Here is a 26485-nt window from a genome sequence, read left to right on the forward strand (position 1 = left end):
CTTTCTTAGCAGCAGCCTGGAAATTTGACAGAGAAGTTCAGAACATTTCTAGGAACACCATGAGGTGGTCCTTCTTCCATTTCCGCTCGGCTCTACGACAGACCTGCCTGAGGAGGCGGGTAGACTCACAGAGCCTAATCTAGGGTGCGTAATACACGATAATGCGTGCTTTTTATCTGTCTGTCGCACATCCACTTTTTGGGCACGAGAGTGATATCGCGTATCTATTCATTTTGTCGCGCATTTTTAAGTAGAGAGCGTGTAGTCGCGTTTTACTGAATCTTGTGCATATCAATTTGTCAGCACCAGCTAGCAAGCACTGCGGTAAATATAGCGTTGTTTACACACCAATCGGAAAATATCGGAAAGGACCGAAGTATTCCGAATGGTTTATTTAGCGGGTAAAAGAGTTTTGTGAACTATTATATCATTGGTCACTGAACCGGAAGACAGTGTATCTCAACCAATCGTGTGAAGTGTTTTAAAAATACCCAAAAGCACATGGCATATCGTTCTGTCTCATCCAAACATAATGTCAAAACGCGTGGTCACATTGAAAGACCTTTGGACGAAAAAAAGAAAAAAGGAAACAAAACGAAGACACAGAAGTGACACAGGAGTGAGTATTATGTTATTAATCATATTCAAATAGTAAAGGTGCTTAGTTGATATATAAGACCTATACAGTGGGGCAAAAAAGTATTTAGTCAGTCACCAATTGTGCAAGTTCTCCCACTTAAAAAGATGAGAGAGGCCTGTAATTTTCATCATAGGTCCACTTCAACTATGAGAGACAAAATGAGAAAAAAAAAATCCAGAAAATCACATTGTCTGATTTTTAAAGAATTTATTTGCAAATTATGGTGGAAAATAAGTATTTGGTCAATAACAAAAGTTCATCTCAATACTTTTGTTATATACCCTTTGTTGGCAATGACAGAGGTCAAACGTTTTCTGTAAGTCTTCACAAGGTTTTCACACACTGTTGCTGGTATTTTGGCCCATTCCTCCATGCAGATCTCCTCTAGAGCAGTGATGTTTTGGGGCTGTCGCTGGGCAACATGGACTTTCAACTCCCTCCAAAGATTTTCTATGGGGTTGAGATCTGGAGACTGGCTAGGCCACTCCAGGACCTTGAAATGCTTCTTACGAAGCCACTCCTTCGTTGCCCGGGTGGTGTGTTTGGGATCATTGTCATGCTGAAAGACCCAGCCACGTTTCATCTTCAATGCCCTTGCTGATGGAAGGAGGTTTTCACTCAAAATCTCACGATACATGGCCCCATTCATTCTTTCCTTTACATGGATCAGTCATCCTGGTCCCTTTGCAGAAAAACAGCCCCAAAGCATGAGGTTTCCACCCCCATGCTTCACAGTAGGTATGGTGTTCTTTGGATGCAACTCAGTATTCTTTCTCCTCCAAACACGACAAGTTGAGTTTTTACCAAAAAGTTCTATTTTGGTTTCATCTGACCATATGACATTCTCCCAATCCTCTTCTGGATCATCCAAATGCTCTCTAGCAAACTTCAGATGGGCCTGGACATGTACTGGCTTAAGCAGGGGGACACGTCTGGCACCGCAGGATTTGAGTCCCTGGTGGCGTAGTGTGTTACTGATGGTAGCCTTTGTTACTTTGGTCCCAGCTCTCTGCAGGTCATTCACTAGGTCCCCCCGTGTGGTTCTGGGATTTTTGCTCACCGTTCTTGTGATCATTTTGACCCCACGGGGTGAAATCTTGCGTGGAGCCCCAGATGGAGGGAGATTATCGGTGGTCTTGCATGTCTTCCATTTTCTAATAATTGCTCCCACAGTTGATTTCTTCACACTAAGCTGCTTACCTATTGCAGATTCAGTCTTCCCAGCCTGGTGCAGGTCTACAATTTTGTTTCTGGTGTCCTTTGACAGCTCTTTTGTCTTGGCCATAGTGGAGTTTGGAGTGTGACTGTTTGAGGTTGTGGACAGGTGTCTTTTATACTGATAACGAGTTCAAACAGGTGCCATTAATCCAGGTAATGAGTAGAGGACAGAGGAGCCTCTTAAAGAAGTTGTTACAGGTCTGTGAGAGCCAGAAATCTTGCTTGTTTGTAGGTGACCAAATACTTATTTTACTGAGGAATTTACCAATGAATTCATTAAAAATCCTACAATGTGATTTCCTGGATTCTTTCCCCCCATTCTGTCTCTCATAGTTGAAGTGTACCTATGATGAAAATTACAGGCGCCTCTCGTCTTTTTAAGTGGGAGAACTTGCACAATTGGTGGCTGACTAAATACTTTTTTGCCCCACTGTATAAGTTTGTGTACAAATATGATCTTAGAGTAATTATATGACAGTGTGAAGTCATACTAAGTCATTTGATTCTGATTGATAATGTTTTTTGAAGTTTTAATTTGATATTATTTTCCTAATGCCAATATACAATTAGTTTGATAATGTTTGGTATTATGTAAGTTTTATTTAAAAATATTATGAAATATATTTAATCTGTTCTTGTGTAATTGTAGGTACTGTAAGATTGTAAATGATAGGGATTATATACTTTTTAGGAAGTCTGAATTTTGAGATTATCTCCAGTCATTTATGTCAAAATCTAGTTTAAACATAAGTAGATTGTTTCATGGTTTTCACTTTCATGAAAGGTGGTCTGAACAAAACAAATATGATAGCATTTTTAAATATTTGATAGTGATTTTATTTTATTCAGAAAGTCAGATTTTTCATCTTATTATTAATTAATAGTGGCAAGACTACATGGATTTTAGACTTAACTATATCAAATGATGTAATATTAACCTAGTCATATTTGATATGCAATATTAACCTAGTCATATTTGAAATGCAACATTATACTACTGGTGGTCAAATTGGTAAAAAATAGGCTAGTCACATGAGTTATAGTAAAACAGTAACCTAGTCATATAACAGAAAACTAGTCATATTTGTAAGGTTTTGCAGTATATAATTCTTCATATAGTTTTTGATCTAAAATCTTTACATTTTTAAAGTTCAGATCTGATCATAATGCTTGTGCAATACTATAAACTGTGGATAAGTGTTTGCTGATATGGTTTTCATATCACTGTATTAAAGGATATGTATAGTGCCATAATTATATTATATATATTAACATCTGATATGAATGTTTGTTACATGTATTTAGTTTTATTAATAAAACTGTTCTGTTTATAGATGTACTCTTGAAAATATCGACCAATGTATTACTTATTTTTCTGTCCCCACTAACTGGAACAAATGAGGGATATTTTTACCCATGTTAATATTTTCTGTCCCCTGTTTCTACAACTAGTGAGGGATCTGTCCCCTGTTTTCAAATTCCTAGATTAGGCTCTGGACTCATCAAGCCACTGTTGGGATTTAAAATTGGGATGTCTGAATTTAAGAGGAGCCACAGTGTCTAAGATGGCAACACGGGAGGTATTGAAAAGGAGCATTAACTCCTCTGGACTGGAGAGGTACTGATGTGCAGTGGAAATAGAGGTGGTAATGTCATTTATTAAATAAAATTGAGAGAACTTCTTTGCAGTGAAAGAGTTAATATGACGGGAGTAGTGACCAGAAGATCTGGTTGTAAACAGGTGGTGAAATAATTTTACGCTGAACACAATAGGCATATGATCGGAGATAGATGCATCCTCGATGCACATGGAATCAATGGAAAACCCATAGGATAAAATGAGATCCAAAGTGTGGCCATGAACATGGGTTGGCTGACTGATGTGTTGGATAAGGCCAAAAGAATCCAATAAGGAACAGAACTCACTAACCATGGGTTTACCCGGGCAGCAGACATGAATATTAAAATCACCTAAAACCAACAGACGGTCATAGAATGTAATATAATGAGACAGGAAATTTGAGAACTCATTTATGAAGTTTTTATCTGATTTTGGCAGCCTGTATACAAGTGCACACACCAATGGAGTTGTAGCAGAGTCCACTTTTACGCACTGCACTTCAAATGAGGAAAAGCCCTCAACAGAGATCGTCTGTACCTCAAATCGGTTTTTAAAAACCAAAGCGACTCCACCTCCTCTACCCGAACTTCTCGGAGTGCTTATACAGTGGTGCTTGAAAGTTTGTGAACCCTTTAGAATTTTCTATATTTCTGCATAAATATGACCTAAAACATCGTCAGAGTTTCACACAAGTCCTAAAAGTAGATAAAGAGAACCCAGTTAAACAAATGAGACAAAAATATTATACTTGGTCATTTATTTATTGAGGAAAATGATCCAATATTACACATCTGTGAGTGGCAAAAGTATGTGAACCTTTGCTTTCAGTATCTGATGTGACACCCCCCCCCCCTTGTGCAGCAATAACTGCAACTAAACGTTTCCAGTAACTGTTGATCAGTCCTGCACACCGGCTTGGAGGAATTTTAGCCCATTCCTCCATACAGAACAGCTTCAACTCTGGGATGTTGGTGGGTTTCCTCACATGAACTGCTCGCTTCAGGTCCTTCCACAACATTCCGATTGGATTAAGGTCAGGACTTTGACTTGGCCATTCCAAAACATTAACTTTATTCTTCTTTAACCATTCTTTGGTAGAATGACTTGCGTGCTTAGGGTCATTGTCTTGCTGCATGACCCACCTTATCTTGACATTCAGTTCATGGACAGATGCCCTGACATTTTCCTTCAGAATTCGCTGGTATAATTCAGAATTCATTGTTCCATCAATGATGGCAAGCCATCCTGGCCCAGATGCAACAAAACGGGCCCAAACCATGATACTACCACCACCATGTTTCACAGAAGGGATAAGGTTCTTATTGCTGGAATGCAGTGTTTTCCTTTCTACAAACATAATGCTTCTCATTTAAACCAAAAAGTTCTATTTTGGTCTCATCCGTCCACAAAACATTTTTCCAATAGCCTTCTGGCTTGTCCACGTGATCTTTAGCAAACTGCAGACGAGCAGTAATGTTCTTTTTGGAGAGCAGTGGCTTTCTCCTTGCAACCCTGCCATGCACACCATTGTTGTTCAGTGTTCTCCTGATGGTGGACTCATGAACATTAACATTAGCCAATGTGAGAGAGGCCTTCAGTTGCTTGGAAGTTACCCTGGGGTCCTTTGTGACCTCGCCGACTATTACATGCCATGCTCTTGGAGTGATCTTTGTTGGTCGACCACTCCTGGGGAGGGTAACAATGGTCTTGAATTTCCTCCATTTGTACACAATCTGTCTGACTGTGGATTGGTGGAGTCCAAACTCTTTAGAGATGGTTTATTTGTAACCTTTTCCAGCCTGATGAGCATCAACAACGCTTTTTCTGAGGTCCTCAGAAATCTCCTTTGTTTTTGCCATGATACACTTCCACAAACATGTGTTGTGAAGATCAGACTTTGATAGATCCCTGTTCTTTATATAAAACAGGGTGCCCACTCACACCTGATTGTCATCCCATTGATTGAAAACACCTGACTCTAATTTCACCTTCAAATGAACTGCTAATCCTAGAGGTTCACATACTTTTGCCACTCACAGATATGTAATATTGGATCATTTTCCTCAATAAATAAATGAGCAAGTATAATATTTTTGTCTCATTTGTTTAACTGGGTTCTCTTTATCTATTTTAAGGACTTGTGTGAAAATCTGATGAAGTTTTAGGTCATATTTATGCAGAAATATAGAAAATTCTAAAGGGTTCACAAACTTTCAAGCACCACTGTATATGAACAGTTTGCGGGGCAAAGCTCACCAAAGACAGATGTCTCACCAGCACCGATCCATGTCTCTGTTAAAAACAATAAGTCCAGATCGCGCTGGGTAAAAAAAATCATTTAAAATAAAGGTCTTGTTTAACACAGACCTGGTGTTCAGTAACGCCGCCTTGGCCGTGAGGTAATCCAAAGGCTGTGAGTGTTGAAAGCGTTGCAATGGGCGAATGTTCAGGAAGTTCACCCCGCCGCATCGGACGCGGAGCCTTGGGGGAGCTGCAGGGAACTCGGGCATCACTGACTGAGCTAGCTAGCTAGATAGATAGATAGATAGATAGATAGATAGATAGATAGATAGATAGATAGATAGATAGATAGATAGATAGCAGGAGTATCTCATGTCCCATGATCGACGAGCCAGGTAGAGGCCTCTGTGTCCGCCTGCATAGTCGATGGATAGCAGGTGAGGTGATGGTTGCGCAGCGGAGACACTCACAAATCTCCTCATACACACTTGGATACCACTGCGTTTCCCGCTGGTCCTGCACTGCTTCTTCTTGCGACGGGACATGCAACAGGAGAGTTTATAAACGTCGGGTGACACCTGTTGTATGGACCCGAACACCCAGTAGTCTGTAGCCTCAAGGAGGTTTGGATATGGAGCAATATCGAGCGATCATAGGTTCTTAGGGCATCAGAGCCGTTCCAGAGCAGCAACAGTAAGAACACAGACATACAAATCAGCTCTTGGACAGGTAGGAGCTGACGGCAGGCTGACAAACACACTGGCGCCATCTTGCTCCCATCACTCAGTGATAAACAGGAAGTCAATGAAGTAAGATATCATGAAAAAAATAGGTACCCTGTGGGTCCATGTGGCTACTGCTTATAAATAGTTTTCTGATCCCATGTCCATACAGTAAATAAAGAATATATTATACTGTATAGCCACAAAAATGAAGCTTAATCCAAAAATAAACAATTTAAAAATCACAGAAATAAAATATACCAAGTGTCTGTACTTTATATTATTCTACTCTTTTACAGTTTTCAAAACTCAAACCTCCAAACCAAGGCTGACATACACATGCTGTCGCCATGATCCAAACTCTTGTTTCCTAAGAGTGGTGTAGTGGTTAGCACTGTTGCCTCACAGCAAGAAGGTTCTGAGTTCGAGCCCAGCGGCCGGCGAGGGCCTTTCTGTGCGGAGTTTGCATGTTCTCCCCATGTCCGCATGGGTTTCCTCCAGGTGCTCCGGTTTCCCCCACAGTCCAAAGACATGCAGGTTAGGCTAATTAGTGGCTCTAAATTGACCGTAGGTATGAATGTGAGTGTGAATGGTTGATTGTCTCTGTGTGTCAGCCCTGTGATGACCTGGTGACTTGTCCAGGGTGTACCCTGCCTCTCGCCCATAGTCAGCTGGGATAGGCTCCAGCTTGCCTGCGACCCTGTAGAACAGGATAAAGCAGCTAGGGATAATGGATGGACAGATGGCCCGGCGCTAGAGCTCAGTGAAACGCACTTTCCCTCTGTAATAAACACAAACACGTATGAAATCAATTTCTTTAGTCTAGTCCATTTATTTCGAATGGTGAACCGAATTGTAAACACTCACTGGCCATCTTTATCAGAACATGTGTATGCGCGTACGCAGTGTGTGGTCGTTACACTTACATTCTTACAGCATGATGACATAGTGGCAAGCACCTCTATATGAGGCAGTAGCCACAACAAAAACAATTTTGACGGTTTTGGTGACCTTGTCCAGAGGTTCTATTTCAGACCAATGCCCATCTATCCTGAAAGTTTCATGAAGATTGATCCAAGTGTTTTCCCGTAATATCGTTAACAAAAAAAACAAACCTGACCTAAAAACAATACCTCACCCTGTTTACTCCGTAGCAGGTGAGGTAGTGATGACTCAACATGGAACTCCAAAAATTCTCCAGTTAATAAAATCTGTTCTCTTATTTTGCCTTGTAAAAGGGGTCATTCCTGGTATCATAACTGGAAGCAAAGACTATCTCTCCATCCATCCATCCATTATCCATAACTGCTTATCCTGTGTAGGGTCGTGGGCAAGCTGGAGCCTATCCCAGCTAACTATGGGTGAGAGGCGGGGTACACCCTGGACAAGTCACCAAAACATCACAGGGCTGACATATCGAGACAAACAACCGTTCACGGTCACTTTAGAGCCACCAATTAGCCTAACCTGCATGTCTTTGGACTGTGGGGGAAACCGGAGCAAACCCATGCAGACATGGGGAGAACATGCAAACTCCACACAGAAAGGCCCCCGCCAGCCGCTGGGCTCGAAACCAGGACCTTCTTGCTGTGAGGCGACAGTGCTAACCACTACACCACCGTACCGCTCTAAGCAAAGACTAGTAATCGAATATACCATGCACTGAGAGGCGCCAGTTGACATTATGGATTCTCTGAAGTGACTGGCATAGTATTATTTTGTGAGGGGTGCAACGAACCACAGATCACCCTAACGACCCTCTAGGCTGCTAACACCATTCAAACCTGGCCTCCAGTAACCCTAACTGTGAACAAAAACGCTTTCAAAAACGAGCGTTAGCATGCTAGTTTAACAAACCTGTCAAAAATGAATGTTAGTGCACTAACTTAACAAAAACGCTGTCAAACTCTAACATTATTGTGCTAATTTGTCACAAGTGAGCATTACCGCGCTAACTGTTAGGTTTATATAAGTATTATTCTTGACCAAGAAGGCAGTAATTTATTAAAATGGTGACAAAATTTAAGGATTAATTTCTGTTCAGTTAAAATGACCTTCTGTCTCGGCTGGACATCGTTTAAGAACATATTCTTGATATGAGATGTTTTGCTTATGACTGTCTTTGTTAAGGTTTGTTCTTATTTTTTGTTTACTTTCTTATAACATATCTTTGTTTAACATTGTTTTTTTTTTAAAGATATTTTTTTGGGCTTTTTGCACCTTTATTGGATAGGACAGTGTAGAGACAGGAAATGAGCGGGAGAGAGAGAGAGAGAGAGACGGGAAGGGATCGGGAAATGACCTCGGGCCGGAATCGAACCCGGGTCGCCCGCATTCATGGTATAGCGCCTTAACCACCTGAGCCATGACGCCCCCATTGTTTAACATTGTTAAAGACATATTCTTATTTGTTATTTTGCTTATGATTGTCTTACTACATACTGATAATCAAGATGTAATTTGCGGACTTAGCACGACACACATTCATGTGTTAAGAATTTATGAGCGTTTTCATCTTTTAGCTTTTAGATTCTTCAAACTATTCCTGTTTAAATTGGCATTAATTTCTGATGTTCTTGACTAGACTTCATAGACTAGATATATTATCTGTGTTTAAAAATTCCATCTTAAGTACATAGTGCCCTGACCTGAAGGGGTGTACGTAAGCAATGACCTTTAAAATCTGTTTGTACCTTGCTATCATGTCATATGATCAGAAATATGTCATTATGTTATGATTCACACACACTGATGGAGATTATTTGACCTGCCCCAAGATCAAGCTGCTCACTTGCACGCAAGTCAAACACACACACACAAATAGACACAGATATCAAAATGTCACTTACTCACACCCTCCCATAGACACACACACACACACCCCTCTCTGAGGTCACATACAAACACATACACACATTCGACAGACACAATAGCTGTTTAGAGAGATTATAATTTGTTATAAAAGGTGTTTGTAATATTTCATCTTTGGTGAGAAAACTGTGAATAAATAGCAGTGAAACCGATGTCTGGTTCTCTGTTTTTTTGCGGTGTTCCATCCCAGAATTCTGTAGGTGGTACGAGGGCGGGGGTCCCGAGAAGTAAGTTGACCGTTTCCAACTGGGTGAACCCTAACACTAACTTATGGAAAATAGTGTCAAACTCTAATGTTAGCGCGCTAAATTAACAAAAAACACTTTCAAAAATGAGCATTAGTGCATTAACAAAAACGCTGTCAAACTCTAGCATTAACACACTAACTGTTTAAAAAAAAGTTAAATACAAGTGTTTGCGTGTTAACTGTTAAACGCTGTCAAACCTTAGCATTAGCGCGAATTTAAAAACGCTGTCAAAAATGAGCATCAGCACGCTAACTTAACAAAAACTGTCAAAGACGAGCATTAGCGTGCTAACATTTAACAAAAACACTCAAACACTAATGTTAGCGCACTAACTGTTAACAAAAATGCTGTCAAACCCTAGCATTAGTGCGCTGTTAACAAAAATGCTGTCAAACACTAGCATTAGCATGCTAGTTTAGCAAACCTGTCAAAAATGAATGTTAGCGCACTAACTTAACAAAAACGATGTCAAACTCGAACATTAGCATGCTAATTTGTCACAAATGAGCATTACCGCGCTAACTTAACAAAAATAGTGTCAAATTCTAATGTTAGCGCGCTAAAGTAACAAAAAATGATTTCAAAAACGAGCATCAGCGTGTTAACAAAAATGCTGTCAAACTCTAGCATCAACGCACTAACTTAAAACACTGTCAGAAATGAGCGTCAGCACACCAACTTAACAAAAACCACCAAACACTAACAAAAACATTCACAAACTCTAACATTAGCATGGTAACTATTAACAAAAAACGCTTTCAAAAACGAGCATCAGCGAGCTTAACGTTAACAAAAACACTGCCACACTTTTACGTTTGCTAAAGTGCGCTAACTTAACAAAAACCATCAAACATTAGCATTAGTGCACTAACGTTGAACAAAAACATTCACAAACTCTGTTAATGCAATAACTTAACAAAAATGCTGTCAAACTCCAGTGTTAGTGCGCTAACTTCACAAAAAGACTTTCAAATTCTAGCCTTAGCATGCTAACTTAACAAACTCACTTTCAAAAATGAGCATCAGCAGGCTAATTGTTAACAAAAACGCTGTCAAGCACGAGTGTTAGCGTGCTATTAACAAAAACGCTTTCAAAAACAAGCATCAGCACGCTAACTGTAAATAAAAATGCTGTCAAACTTTAACATTAATGCACAAACTTAACAAAAACACTGTCAAACTCTAGCGTTAGTCTGCTAAATGTTAAAAAAGTCAAATACAAGTGTCAGTGCACTAACTTGACAAAAACTGTCAAACAATAATATTAGTGCACTAACGTTTAACAAAAACGCTGTCAAACTTTAACATTAGAATGCTAACTGTTAAAATGCTGTCAAACTCAATCATTAGCATGCTAACATTTAACAAAAACACTTTCAAACACTAGCATTAGCGTGCTAACTTAACAAAAATGTTGTCAAACTCTAGCATTAGCGTACTGTGAATAAAAATGCTCTGAAACTTTAACATTAGTGTGCTAACTTAACAAAAACTGTCAAACATGATAGTGCGTTAACTGTTAACAAAATGCTGTCAAACTCGTGTGAGCACGCTGACTGATAACAAAAACACTTTCAAACACTAGCGTTAGCACACTGTTAGAAAAATGCTTTCAATCACTAGCGTTAGCATGCTAACTTAACAAAAACACTGTCAAACTAGCATTAATGTGCTAACTGTTAACAGAAACGCTTTCAGACACTAGCATTAGCGTGCTAACATTTAACAAAAACGGTCTTAAATGCTAACGTGAGTGCGCTAAGTGATCACAAAAATATTTATTCATGTAGTTTATTTATTTATGTAAAGAAGAGAACGCAGTGTTTGTAAATAAAAGCTGAGGTTGATGGTGTTTGTGTGTGATGAAGTGTGAAGGAGAAACACAGTGGTGTTGGGTTTTATCTACACAGACATCAGCAGCTGAACTTCATCCATTTTATTGATCAGATTCAATTCTGCAGTAAATCTCAGTGTGAACTGTAAATCAGCTTTATTCAGATTTGATTCGGAATGACAAACTTCCACAATCAATGTGTAAAAAAACAGACTGTAGGATTCAAATTATTTATTGATGAGAAAACAAACCCCAGGCATTAAAATAAACTGTACCTTCGGACCCTGTGTCCATTGGAATGGTCATGACACATTTTTGTCTCTAAACCAATAAATACTCCTTAACTGAATGATGTCTGCAATGCAATTTACTGATTGGATCCTGATTATCCAATCACAATCATGTCATGACTTTGTGCATGCTCTGAGAGAGTGACAGACATCGGACAAGACAAGCATGGCAGAGCAACTGCAGAGAGGGAAGAGTAAGTGCCCATTTTCAATCAAAAATATACATTTATGTTCATGCTGGCCAAACAAATTTGAAGTCAGTATAATTTTAACTGTTACAAGTGATAATATTTGAAGTTATTTTGAACATATACCATTAATTTATAGGATTTTTTCAAAGTCCGATGTCCATTGCAATGGACATCAGGAGTTGGCCGAGTTTAGCCAAACACTCACATGTTTAGTGTCAGTATATAAAGAAACAAAACACCTGTAATCTTTTCATAGGTAAATTAGGGTGTCACAGTTTATTTATACATGATTATAAAATTTTAAATATATTTTGTACATAATGTTCTTGTAGAGTATAAAGTCGAAGACTTCCTTGAACGTCTTGTGAATGGAGAGTTATCTGAACTTGACTCCTTGAATTCAGGAAATGAGGAGGATGAAACCAGGATTGAGATAGGTGGTAAGTTTAGAAATTAGAAAATTTTAATTCATGCCGCTGGGACAGCAAGGGTCTCTCGCTTTGCCAGGCCTCCTCTACAGTCTGACAAAGAGATGGCCAAAAAGCCTCAAGGAAGCTGTGATGAAGTTGTAAGCCGTGATGGTAAGGTGACACTGGTCAAATGGTATGACAACAGACCAGTTGTCATGGCCTCCAACTTCGTGGGCATTGGCAGAATGGATGAAGTGCAGCGGTGGGACAAAAAGGCCCAGTTTTTGATGGTGTCCCGTCCAGAGGTGGTTAAGCTATACAATGAAGCAATGGGCGGCGTTGACCTGCTTGATCAACTTGTCAGTCTGTACTGTACAGAAATTCGGTCAAAAAAGTGGACCCTGAGAATGGTTACACATGCTTTTGACATGGTTGTGGTCAACAGTTGGCTGGAGTACAGGCTGGATGCCAAGAGGGCCAATATCCAGACCAAAGACATCCAGGATCTCCTCCACTTCAAGATGAATGTGGCCCAGTGTCTGGTGAGAGTCCATAAAACTTTGGCAGCAAAACGTGGAAGACCCAGTATGTCTCCAGAACCGTGTGTCCCCCACAGACCAGTTCAGAGACCAGTTCAGGATGTAAGGCCTATACCTGAAGTGCAGTATGACATGGTTGACCACATGCCAAATTATGATGAGAAGAAAGAGGCTACCAGATGCAAGATGCCATACTGTACAGGAAAAACACACATCTTCTGTGATGAGTGCAACATCCACTTGTGCTTTGTGCCACACCGAAACTGCTTCAAGGTTGCTCATCGAAAATGAAGATACATGAAAACATCCACAAGCTAATGTCTTCTTAAGTTCAAGTTCCAGTTCCATTCCAAGTAAATGTGTTATCAGTTCATTAGCCTACTGTATGTGTTGGAAGTACTGAAGGAAAGGATTTTTTCAGGTATTCTTAACTACAGTCATACATCTACTGTGTTCATGTGCATGGTCAGATTGCCTCATTTCTTCCTCTTATTGCAGGCTCCTGTTCCCTATCCACGCTGTGATACACCTATCAAATTCATGTACATGTTCAGTACACAGACTGTACACATACTCAAAGCCATGCAAACATCAAGTTCCAGATGTTTAGGTCATACCTGGTTGATTACCATGTGGAAAAACTGAGCCTTATTTTTCCTAAGTTTTTCTGACATTTTATGCCCATCTTGTCGTGGCGTCCATTGGAACGGACATGAAAAAATACTATTAAAAACATGAGTTAGAAAAAAATTGTTTATTCCACTTTGTTTTTATGTTGGATAGGAGTCAGAATCAGTTTAAAAAAAAAATTTTGCCCAGCCGAAAAAATGCGGGTCTGAAGGGGTTAAAAGGGAAAATGTATTTCTAACATTCACCAGAAAAAGTAAAACATTTCTTTTGATTCTCACCATTTAATAGATGATTAAATCTGTGAGGTGAAAATTCATTCAGGTTTAAATACAGGAGAGATGATCAGTGGGGCTGCGTTTATACCTCCAGCATTTGGCCAAGTATCGAAGTATGGATAGAGTTTCTGAGTGAAAGACTGAGCAGTGAAAGAGTAGACATGAGATCTGGACTTCACATCATAAAAGGAGACCAGACCCTCATCATAATCCACAAACACCCCCACCGTCTCCAGCTTCTCTCTCAGTGTGAGGGGGACACGGGGATCAGCAAGAGCCCAGTACTGATTCTCCTTCCTCAGTCCCACAGTCCAGACTCCATTCTGAGGTTTCAGTGTAATCCACCCCTTCCTGTTAATGTTCTCTCTCACAACTCCTAAATCCCACGCAGTTTTCCCTCTGACCTGCACCTCATAATAAAATCTCCCTGAGGAGAAACTCTGCTTTCCCACAACACAGCCACACTCAGTAAACCTCTGTGTTGTATCAGGGAGTTTCTGCTGCTTGTCTCTACATCTCGCTTGTTTTCCATCAGCAGACAGGATGAGATTGGGATTCGCTGTATCAGGATCCAGAGTCACATCCACTGAGAGAAAAACACAGTGTGTGATGTGAGTTTGCAGGTAAAAAAGATTAAATCATCATCCAGTGGCTCAGATTCATTCCGATTTATGAGAGGATTTGTAGAAGATTTAAATAATTCAACATTTTTAAATTATCTCTTGTAAAAAGAGAAAACTTGTCCACACTGTTCCAAATGTCTGTCGTTTTCACAGCATTTTTACTGAATAATGAACAAATGCTGACTGTCGAACCTGTAGACAGCATGTTGCTGTAGATCTGAAAAGCATCATGGTCTAAACTCTCTGCTGGGTGAATTCCACACTCAATAGATTTTTCCTGTGAAATACAACACCGTCATTTTGAGAGGGATTTTTTTAGTCGGATCTTTTTCACCTGCTTTTCTCCAGACAGTTTTGTTGTCAGAGTTTACTGATAAGATTCCACAATTTCTTTAGCCTTTGACTTCAGTAAGGTCATTGAGCTCATTATTTTACTATTGTACAGTAATTGTTCAGTTTTCAGGTTCCCTGTGTGTGTAAGTTTAAAAGCGCACTGGGAGAGAGAAGGAGAGAGACACACCTTCATTAGCTCGTAGGTGAGTGTGTATAATATTCCCAAAATAAACTATTTACACACAGCATTGTGAGAGATTTTATTATCTGGAGGCATTTAGTTGATGACGTCATCAGTTTGGTGTCGGAGTAACATTACTGGATAAAAGCGAAAGTGGAATCGTGTGTGTGTGTCATTGAGCTCTGTGTAAAATCTGGAGGGCTCAGAGCCCATCCCCTGCTGTAGAGACGAGTGAAGCCACCTGGCCGCCATCTTACCGCTCACATCGCGTGTATTTGGTTTATGTGTCAAAGCATCGTATCCGATCAAATTTGCCCCAAGAAAAGTATCTCCTGACTTTTTCCTCTTTCATTCCCTCCGCTCATTTTCTCCACTTTATTCCCCCATTCCTTACAGATCTTTATCGCACTCCGCTTCACTGTTATTGGTTTTTCCCTTCTCCAGTTCAGTCTCTGATTTTTTTTTTTTTGAACGGCTCTTTTACTCCTATAATTATTTTTATGGAGATTATTTCAGTTTCTCTTATACAGTGGATCTTTCTCTTTCGTATATTTTTTCTTCCTTTCTATCTGTCTAGAGCAGCAGCTACAATTATCGACAGTCCATAATTATCGTCACCTTTTCAGATTTACCAATAAAAACAATTTTACAAAGGTGAGTTTCAGTGATAACAGTTATTTTTGGTTAATTAATCAATCGGAAGACCCGCCTCACCCTTTGATCATGTCGTCTGATGACGCAGCTCGTTACCTGAGATGGAATTTTTTTAGTACGATCAGCAATTTGAGGAAAACCCGGACGTTATCATCGCAGGTAAGCATGGTGGAAAGATCATGGACATGTTTTTACTGATCAAATTCACCGATATTTCATGATCTCCTTGTGGAAACCAACTTTGTTTCTGACTCTTATTTGACAGTCACCATTTTGTATCTAAATGCATGTTTGAGAGTCACGTGAGGTGTCGATAATAGTGATCACTTTTGTTTAGTAGATATGTTACATTCATTATGTCTTCTTATTAAATCAAATCATTAGTTTTCTTTTGTTTCAGACATGTAAAAGTTTTTTCCTTTACCTGACATGTTTCGACGGTGTGACCTCCCTGTCAATATTGACCCTCTGATGAAGACGGAAGTTACACCATCGAAACATGTCAGGTAAAGGAAAAAACTTTTACATGTCTGAAACAAAAGAAAACTAATGATTTGAATAGTGATCACCTTCACCGGTGTCCACCATTATCGACACCCTGTGGAATTAAGGGACATTTACAACTGTTATGGATCGATCTTTGTGTAACATTGTTGAATATGAAGTACTTAAAAAAAATATAAAAGTGCTGTGATTTGTAATTTTTTTCTGATTGATAACAGAATGGAATGTTTATCGAGTATTTGGAATCCAATTGCAAGAAATAGAATTAGAGCAGAATTAAATTCCTAACATATAAAAAATTACATGCTTGAAATATTCAGATTTTTCGATTCCATTCAGAATTTTTTTTTTTTTGCAGTTTGTTGTAAATATCGACCACATATTACAATATCAGTAGACATTTTATATTTTGGTTTGAGGAATGACATGCGACCTTTGACCCGGATTTTCATGCGGTTACAATGTCAATTGCCTGTTGAGATTTATTGGTAAACTACAAAACTAGAAATTAATACAAACAATGAATGACGAACAAAATGTGATCGATGAGAATACTTAGAAAGTGGAACAAAAAGATTTTCTGACAGGTTCAACATTATCAGTTCATTTGTTTACAAACATTAGAATTACTTCCTCATTTACATAAACACCAACATCCATATATTTATATAAAAGATATTTTGTACTAAATATAAGCCTATGTAAAACTAATTTGCAATAAAAACTGTTTTGTTAATATCACATACCGACTATTTTTTAATGTAAATAATCATCTGGATGTCGATAATTGTGGAACGGTGTTGCATGATCTGATACGCTCAGTAATCAGGAATCAACTTTTTTTTTTCCCCCAGTGGAAGTTTGAGTCATTATTCATGCACAATTTACATATTGAAAGTCTTTCCTACTTTTGCAACAGCCAAAATATCGTTAAGGTGTCGATAATTGTAGCCGCCGCTCTATCTATCTATCTATCTATCTATCTATCTATCTATCTATCTATCTATCTATCTATCTATTATTATTATGATTATACAAACACAAAGGCTGTCCAATATTTCCTTTCTATTTAGGACAGTTGCTGAAACAGGATTATTTTCTCGTGTTATTTGCCATTTTCACTTCATTCTCACAGTCATGTCTTAACAGTGTTTATTGGTCACATAATTCACCGTCATTTTAGACACAAACAACTCAATTTTGATGCTTTTTTCTTTTTAAAACCGCACAGTGTTTAGTAAATGGTGTAACCTTTAATGTGTGAAACAAATGCAATGAGAAATAGAACTTGGCAAATGATGTGACAAACAAATGCGACTTTTATCCGCACAAACGGCGCTGTGCACACACGTGTAAAAATGATCACACTATCAACACTCAGGTGAAATGTCCATCCACAACCTTTGACCTGACGGTTTGTACAGTTCACTGCTGCACATGCAGACGTTTTTCTTGTCATTTTTCTCACCAACTCCATAAATAACTTGTCCAGTTTTTTCTCCTTGTCAAACCGGCCGAGTCGACAGATTTGTTGATTTTTTAAGGTAAATCTGCCATAATTTTCTGAATATCGTTGCTATTAACATCAGGTTTGAACTGCTATAGAGCTGAAAACATTCCCTTTTTAGAATTTACAATTTTACTGAACAGCAGCTTTGTGAACATCATTAAATGATGAAATCTAAAAAATATTGGTGAATAAGTACCGTATTTACCGGACTATAAGCCGCTACTTTTTTCCCACGCTTTGAACCCTGCGGCTTGTACAACAATGCGGCTTATCTATTGATTTTTCTTCACTAACTGCTATCAGGGGGCACAAAAACATGACAGACGCAAGAGGTCAATATAAAGAAGACAATGCATGCAGCACGACACGCACGAACGCAAAATATTTCACACCCTCATTGTGGAAAGTACACGAAGAAAAGCATATGATGCAGCTTTTAAGTTGAAAGCTATCGATCTGTCTCTCCAGGAAGGAAATAGAGCTGCTGCACGTAAGCTTGGCGTTAATGAATCAATGGTGAGACGTTGGAGATGGCAGCATGAAGAACTGATTCAATGCCAAAGAACAACAAAGGCTTTCAGAGGTCATAAAAGCAGATGGCCTAAACTTGAAAATGTTCTTGAGGACTGGGTGAACACACAGAGAGCAGACGGCCGGGGTGTATCCACCGTGCAAATCCGACTGAAAGCTAAAACAATCGCCAGCGAAATGGGTATTGAAGATTTTAAAGGTGGACCGTCATGGTGTTTTAGATTTATGAGACGAAAAGATCTGTCCATCAGGGCATAGACGACTGTCTGTCAGCAACTCCCTCCCGACTACGAAGAAAAAGTTGCAAACTTCCACAAACTTATTGAAACAAAACTAGCCAAAAATTCCATTGGACCAGACATCATAATAAATATGGATGAAGTACCTTTAACTAGAACTGTTAACAAGACAGGAGCATCATCCATTATGATGAAAACAACTGGCCACGAGAGAACGCATTTCACGTGTTTTGAGCTGTTCCGCATCCGGACAGAAGCTTCCACCGATGGTGATTTTCAAGCGGATGACTATGCCAAAAGAAAAATTTCCAAAAGGCGTAGTCGTTAAAGTTAACAAAAAAGGGTGGATGATAGAAAGCCTAATGACTGAATGGCTGACAGAGTGCTACAGTAAGCGCCCGGGAGGATTTTTTCACCGGAAAAAATCATTGCTTGTTTTGGACAGTATGAGGGCCCATATAACAGATTCTGTGAAAGCAGCCATCAAGAGAACAAACTCAATTCCAGCTGTGATTCCTGGAGGTACAACTGAGTTTTTGCAGCCACTCGACATCAGTGTGAATCGTGCATTTAAAACGGCACTCCCAAGTGAGTGGGAGGCTTGGATGACCAGCGGCGAGAAATCATTCACAAAAACTGGCCGCATGTGAAGAGCATTCTTTTCTGAGGCCTGCCAGTGGATCCTAAAAGCGTGGAGCAGTGTGAAAGAATCCACGATCACCAGGGGCGTATCAAGCTTTCCAAAAGTGGGGGTGTTCTGGAATGGGGAAGCCATATCATTAGAAATCGGTTTATGGCTATATACACGCCCGGCGTGTACACTGTGATGTACCATCAATGACCGATATGGAACTTTTTCATACCCATGGTCCATGGATGCAAATGAAAGGGAGGACAGCAGAAAGCCTATAAATCCAGTTGACTCCAGCCAAGTTCTGCATTTCATGCAGAGATCTATCATGTTGGGTTTTGGTGTTGTTACTGCCAGGGCTATGTAATTATTCAGTAAGTGAAGGCAAAAAGTATTGAGTGATAATTCTAGGTAACAGGATACTGTTCTATAACAGAGATGTCAGTATTGCTGCCTACACTGGTATACACTGATATAAACAAAACCAAAAACTTCACATAACCCAAGAAGTCACACACAGTGTATAGATCATACACCATCATGCATAACAGTTTGGACTGGGATCGCTTTGTGTGAGCAGGAGGCATTGCTAATCAGTTCATGTTGGAGAAGCGCAGCATCCTGGAAGGACCTCTTTAGTATAGCATTCAAATAAGACGGGGCAGTTCCTGCTTTCATTGTCTTTAATTATTCAAACTCGTGTACAAAACTTGTTTGCATCATGCATTACATAAGGTTTAATGCATAAAATTTGAAAATGATGCAATAGACTACACATACAACAAACACTTAATGGCCAAATAACATTACTGTACAACAATTATTGAACATTCATTCGATTTGAAATGCCTTTAAATCTCAACTGAAAAACTCTTCTAAAAAGTGATAAGCAGTTATAATGCATGAAAAGTAGACTTGGTATAAACACACACACACTCGTAATAAAAAACTTGCCTCAACTGACTTTACAACTAGTAACTACTATTAACACAATCTTTTAGGGCATGGCACCTGGGACAACTGTTTGAACGACGGCATCGCAAGTGCTTTGAGAAGGGTCTGTCTGCAGAGCCAGGCACAGTATGCACCGCATGTGACGTCAAACCTGGAACGGTGAATCAGGAGCGGTAAAACTGGTGTTGGCTCTGCAGACAGATACTGTATTATTGAGCGCTTTCGGCACGCTACGCAAACTGGCTATTATATTCACGCAACTGCTGATTGGTCGGGTGAGAAAAACTGTTGAGTCCGTTGCGTGGCTGTTTTTTGTCTAACGTTATGGCAATAGTTTACTTCCTTGTTACACATTTTGTAGTAGCTGTATAATTTTCATAATGATGTCATTTTAATCTGACAAAAGTGCGGGGGATGAAATTGTGTTTCAACAAAAGTGGGGGGGATGAAACGTACGCATCCCCCACGGGTGATACGCCCCTGATGATCACCAAGGGGTTTCGAAAGGCTGGACTGCTGCGTGGAGAGAACAGCGCAACTTCATCGGTAACTGTGCCTCGAGATCAAAGTGACAGCGCAACTTCGTCGGTAACTGTGCCTCGAGATGAAAGTGACATTGAGAGCGAGACCAACGGAGAGACTGAAAAGGTGTGTGACGGAGATGTTCTGAGGCTCTTCAACTCCAACACTGAAGAAGACGACTTCAGTGGTTTCAGTGCACAGGAGGAGGATGAATAAAAACATTAATGACTTTTCTGTTTTGTTCGATCAGCCGTTTTACTGCCGTGTTACAGGCACCATTTGGAAACAAAGTATGTAAACAAACATTTACAAAATCTTTGTGTAAATCTCATTCACAACGTATATATCTGCGGCTTATAGTCTGGTGCGGTTAATGTAATGTAAAAATATTTTTTTCTTTTAAAATTTAGTGGGTGCGGCGTATATGCCGATGCGCTCTATAGTCCGGTAAATACGGTAAGTTAATGAAATCTACTTATTGCTTTGACATCACCATTCACTAGTTACTGCTCACAGATTCAGTGGGTAAGTCCTTTATCTTTCAAATGAATATGTACATGTATTTATATGGTCATGTGACCTTACTAATGAAGTGTTCATTCGTATTAAAACAATTCTATGATCAATAAAGTCAATAAAGAAGCAGCGTCAATATCTTCATATCTGTAATGTGTGTACAATGTGTTTAAATTATTCATTTAATCCCTATAATACGCCTTTTAATGTCCCTCGGCCCACATCATTTTAAATGTATAAAGTTATAAATGTGGTATTTTGGGATCATAATGTAGCCCCCTACTAATTTTAGTTCATCCTTTTGTATTTTTTTTGTTATCTGCAATGTAGGGTTGCCCTGGTTTATAAAATATCACCTCATTTATTACTTATGTGATTTATTTTATGCATTAAAAGAGGAAACTGTATTTTTGTTAAAGTGTTCAAATACCCCACGTTTAGAGCAGACCTTGAACTTCTCATGTCTGTTTTCTGCGGGGGATAGACAGGTGTCAAACAAATTGGGATAGACTTTTGCCCTGTCGGATTTTGTGAGGGGCGGGACTTAGTTCAGACACGACGACACGGAGCGAGGAGAGAAAAAGAGGATAATACCTGTTTTAAGTTCATTTTATTCTTTGGAAATACTTTTTTTTGGAAGAATTAAAAACCCAGTGGGATTGCGACTTTGTGTAACTCTAACCAGCGGAGTGTGGGCTGCGTTGGGAGACGTTTTAGTGCAGACCTGGGCATTTTACGGCCCGCATAAGGTTAATTAGAAACAGAGGTGGGTAGAGTAGCCAAAAATTGTACTCAAGTAAGAGTATTGTTACTTTAGAATAATATTACTCAAGTAAAAGTAAAAAGTAGTCGTCCAATTAATTACTTGAGTAAGAGTAAAAAGTACTAAGTGAAAAAACTACAAGTACCGAGTAACTTTTGTTTATTGATCAGGATGTCACAACAGGCAGAGATTTCATCTATATTTCACACAAACTGTGTGTGTAGTTCTGTGTATTAACAATAACAACAAGAAGCTCAAGGCAGTCTGCACATAAACCATAACACTGTGTGCACGTTCACTCCATGAAGTGACTGTTCAGCTTTAACAGCAGCTGGCTCTCAATTTTGCACTGTGAAGCTGTGACCTTTTAGGTCAGGAACAGGTGAAAACAATAATAAATTAAATATTAATTAATTAAATCTTTACAAAGTAACATAAAACAATGGGTAGAGGTTACAAAGAAAAAGGCAGTCTACACATAAACCATAACACTGTGTGTGTGTGCACGTGCAGGGGTTAAATTGGGCCGGGGCTGTCCGGGGCTGAGCCCCGGCACATAAGCTCGGAGCGGATGGCATATGATCACGCACACATCAAAAGCAACAAACCCTTTTCACGATTTTCAGTTCTGAATAATTAAATATCGTTTTATTAATCAATAAACCCATTACTTTTATGAGATCATAGTTTTCCTGATAACAAGACGACCTGTCAAAGCTATTTAGAACAGAACTTGCGATCAGAGATTCTGGTTTCTGGAACACTGCGTGGGTTGCCAATTCCGCTTTTTATAAGCGACTTTGGGGTTTCTTTTTTTGTGAGCTCGCTTTAAAAAAAAAATCAGAAGTCGTGGTTTGCGGGTTTTTGGGCTTGTGTTTCAGCGTTGTGACTTGTTTATAATTTTCTCCGTACACCGTCTCCCCTTTTACCTGCATACGATCCTAATCCATCAGAGGTGCTTGAACGAACTGTCTGTGCATTTGGCGAGTTCAATTTCCATAGTCCCCAGTTATCGACAGAAATTAGCCAGGGGGAAGGGGGAGATGTCAGTTAAAGTTAGCTACTGAGATTGACCAAAAGTTGAGCCTAACGTTGCCTCAAGTTAGCTACCTTTGGCAAACATAAACAAAACACTCGTCTTGTGCTCTAGTCATTATCATATTTTTTATTATTAAAAACAAAATATCAAATAATACTGAAGAGGGGAAAAAATAATACTGATCTAAATATGTTGTGTTTTTATTTTTAGACAGTATGTGTTTAGCAAAACACATACTGTCTAAAAATAAAAACACAACATATTTAGATCAGTATTATTTTTTCCCCTCTTCAGTATTATTTGATATTTTGTTTTTAATAATAAAAAATATGATAATGATTATGTTCACTGTATTGTTAATATACAATATTTATTGGGTGAAATTGTGGAATGGTCTGGATAATGAGCTCAAAAATAGTACCAACATAAAACTGTTTAAAAAATTATATAAAAACATGTTAATAAAAATATATGAGAATGAGGACAGGCAGACTATATAGGTGATGATGAAATTGAGAGTAAGTCTGTGACTGGTCTTCTTGTATTTAGTGTATAGTTATAGGTATGTGTATATGTATGTACTGTATATATGTATTGTATGTGTGTCTATATGCATAACATAAGTATCTGTATATATGATTTGATTTGGTCGATATTATACCATGTCGGTATGTTTTGATATGTTGGTATGTTTCTTTTTTGTTTATTGCTTTTGTTTTCTTTTGTATATATAGTTTATTATGGTGGAAAGTGACATTTGATTAGCGGTGGTATAGAGGGTTAGGATTGGATAAGTTATTACTTCTTCCTAATCCTTTCTGAACATTGTTATGTTATTGCCTTGTGGCTACGCTATTCTGTTTGTTTATGATGATGTTTTGATTATTGTATTTTTTATTTAAATTTTTATATCTTTATTGTTCAGAATAAAGTAATCAATCAATCAATATTATTAGTGTTTTATTATTTATTGTTAATATTTAATTTAATGTTAATTTATTATTATTTATTGTTAATATTATTAGTGTATTATTAGTGTAAATATTATTGTTATTATTATGTATTCAATTATTTATTTGGCATGTGGTGCTTTTTGTATTGTCTAGAACATACATAAGATGAGCATATTATAGCAGCAAAATAGAAGCACAATCATTTGAATGCAGCAAAAGTTTTGCTGCATTCAAATGATTGTGCTTCTATTTTGCTGCTATAATATGCTCATCTTATGTACGTTCTAGACAATACAAAAAGCACCACATGCCAAATAAATAATTGAATACATAATAATAACAATAATAATAAATGCTTCCAATGTTATAGTGTTGTTTGTATTTGGTTGCATTCACTGCATGAATATATTTGACTGACAGTGTTTTGGCATATTTAACATTTATCCTCCAAAATAAATCAACTGTTTTGGTTTAAGATTGTGCAAGCCTTCAAATTTTCTCACTGAACATTTCTCCTTCACATTTTTCACCTGTAGGCATGTGACAAGATTTAACATGATATTGCTCAACCTACCTCTGTAAAGTCAGCTAACAACTTATTAAAATGCACCAGAATTCAGCAAATAACATGTATGATAATAAAAAACTTCTGGGGGAGGACCCCCAGACCCCCCACTAATCATTTCCTTCAAACCAATGTACAACAACCTGTACAATCTGTTACATTGGCCAACCAATCTACATTCAAACTGCCATAATGTGTAGGGGGGCACTACAAGACACACATAGGCCTACAACACACAGATAAGGTGTATATCTCTGTGCAATATGATATGGTTATCAAATTAGAGGGTTATTTTCCAAAAAGTATATTGGGGCAGGGCGGCGGGGGCAGGGGTGGGTACGAGGCAGAGCCCCCCCACAAAACCAATCCCAATTTAACCCCTGTGCGCGCGCATGTATGTTCACTCCATGAAGTGACTGTTCAGCTTTAACAGCAGCTGAACATCACACTTAATATCTCCTCGTACGAAAAAGACTGGAAATAATCCTGTAAGATGCGATCAACGATGTTAATCCTTTCATCTCCCAAAAAGTTGTTTACTGGATCCATCTCACAGAGGAGTTGGCAAGTGGAAGTAACCAGCAGAAAGGTTGCTAACCAGCTGCCAGTGCCCAGCTTGGCTGGGTGGTGGTGGGGATTGCTAGCAAGCGGTCAAGCTAACAAGCTAATGCCCTTCCTTTTGTGAACAAGCACTTGTAGACAAATAATAAAACAAATCTCAGAAAAAAAACCACCTAAAGTCTTCACAAATCCCTCTAATCCACAACAAATACAGTAGCTTGAAAAATGGAGATTTCACAAACGATGTTACGCGTTTTGTTATTTAGTAAGTTTTCACCAGTCTTCCAGTCCCAGTTTTTGACCAGAGCTGTGTACAACTGTAACACTATTGAGGAGCTGACATTAGGCGAGCACCCTTATTTTCATGAGCATTTTTTGGCTTCACATCAATAAAAAGTGATTGTTAGGAAGATTTTTTGTAGTTTTATTTTTTGGTTCTGTGGTGTGTGTGTGTTAGTGTTATCTTGCCGTCTGAGGCCGCAGTGCGTCAATACATTTCCACAAAACGATGTATTTTACAGATATCGGTGTTTCCCACAGACCAGGTAGCAATTTGTGGTGCTCCACTGTGCCGATGAGGGAGTCGTGCGCGGTGGTGTCGTGGCGGTCGGTGGAGTTGGTCATTGGAGTGTATGCAAAGTGTTTACAGCGGGCGGTGTTCAAACACACAGTATTTTTCTTCAGAGTCACCTGCTGGGACTATTTTAAAGCTACAAGAAGCATTTGAGATTATTCAGTTCAATCTAAATTCTTTTAAGTTCTTTAAGAGAAGACAGCTAAAACAATTTTTACCAGAACCCTGCCTGGTTTCATTCCTCGACCCAACTTTACATTACAGGGCAGGCCATTAGTTTGCTGGACTTGATGTTGGTGGAAAACCTGTCTTTTAAATTTATGAAAATTACTCACCAAAATTGAAGTTAAAGTTTAGTTTTAGTAAAAACTAAACTTTAACTTCAATTTTGGTGAGTAATTTTGCGCCGATTGCAATTTTTTGGGCCGATTCCGATTTTCCATGGAATGTGACCTGCCGATACCGATTTTGGCCGATTCCGATTTCATTTTTTCAAACCACTTCACAGCACACACAAAGACTATTTTCTTTTTATCTTTTCTTTAATAGAACATTCTGCCAGATTTTCAGTAATAAATTTTCAACACCTCAAAGGTTGAAAACAAACAAAAAGACATTGTTCTTTGTAAACTCTTTCTTCATGTTTGGTATTAACATATTAATTCCTGAAATAGGAAATTCACACAAATATTTTTTCTTTTCCCATCCAATATCTGGCACAAAAACAACTTGCCCCTCATATATTATTTGCCTACTGCTATGGAACACACTTTCATAAGCCTATTTAGATCTGAAAACTTATGCCTTATAGAACAACCCATTTCTTCATTCAGTATCAAAATACAAAAATAATTTGCAGTCATACTTATACCATAGCCATTCTATCATCTTTGTCAAATGTGTATTTGTAGAGTAATTTCCAATGGAATCAAGTGCAACCAAGGTTGTAAAACAAACAAAAAGGTAGGGCTGCACAATTAATCGAATTTAATCGAAAATCGCAATTTTGGCTGCCATGATTAAATTAAATGAAAATCGCGATTTATTTCCATTTAAAATGCGAGCTCTGCTGCATCTGATCAAGCACTTTTGACCAGTACTC

The 26485-nt window shown here is 38.7% G+C and overlaps 1 protein-coding gene across 1 annotated transcript in view; it reads right to left on the reverse strand.

Moving 5' to 3' along the window:
• Positions 1-13676: 13676 nt before the first annotated feature.
• Positions 13677-26485, reverse strand: part of LOC132885450 (butyrophilin subfamily 1 member A1-like) — a 192108-nt gene continuing 179299 nt past the window's right edge. Inside the window, exon 8 of the mRNA XM_060920131.1 lies at positions 13677-14316. Coding sequence (XP_060776114.1) covers positions 13769-14316 — 548 coding nt within the window. The 3' untranslated portion in view covers positions 13677-13768. The remainder of the gene's footprint in view (positions 14317-26485) is intronic.

Source organism: Neoarius graeffei, chromosome 1 (assembly GCF_027579695.1).
Source record: "Neoarius graeffei isolate fNeoGra1 chromosome 1, fNeoGra1.pri, whole genome shotgun sequence".
NCBI lineage: Eukaryota > Metazoa > Chordata > Actinopteri > Siluriformes > Ariidae > Neoarius > Neoarius graeffei.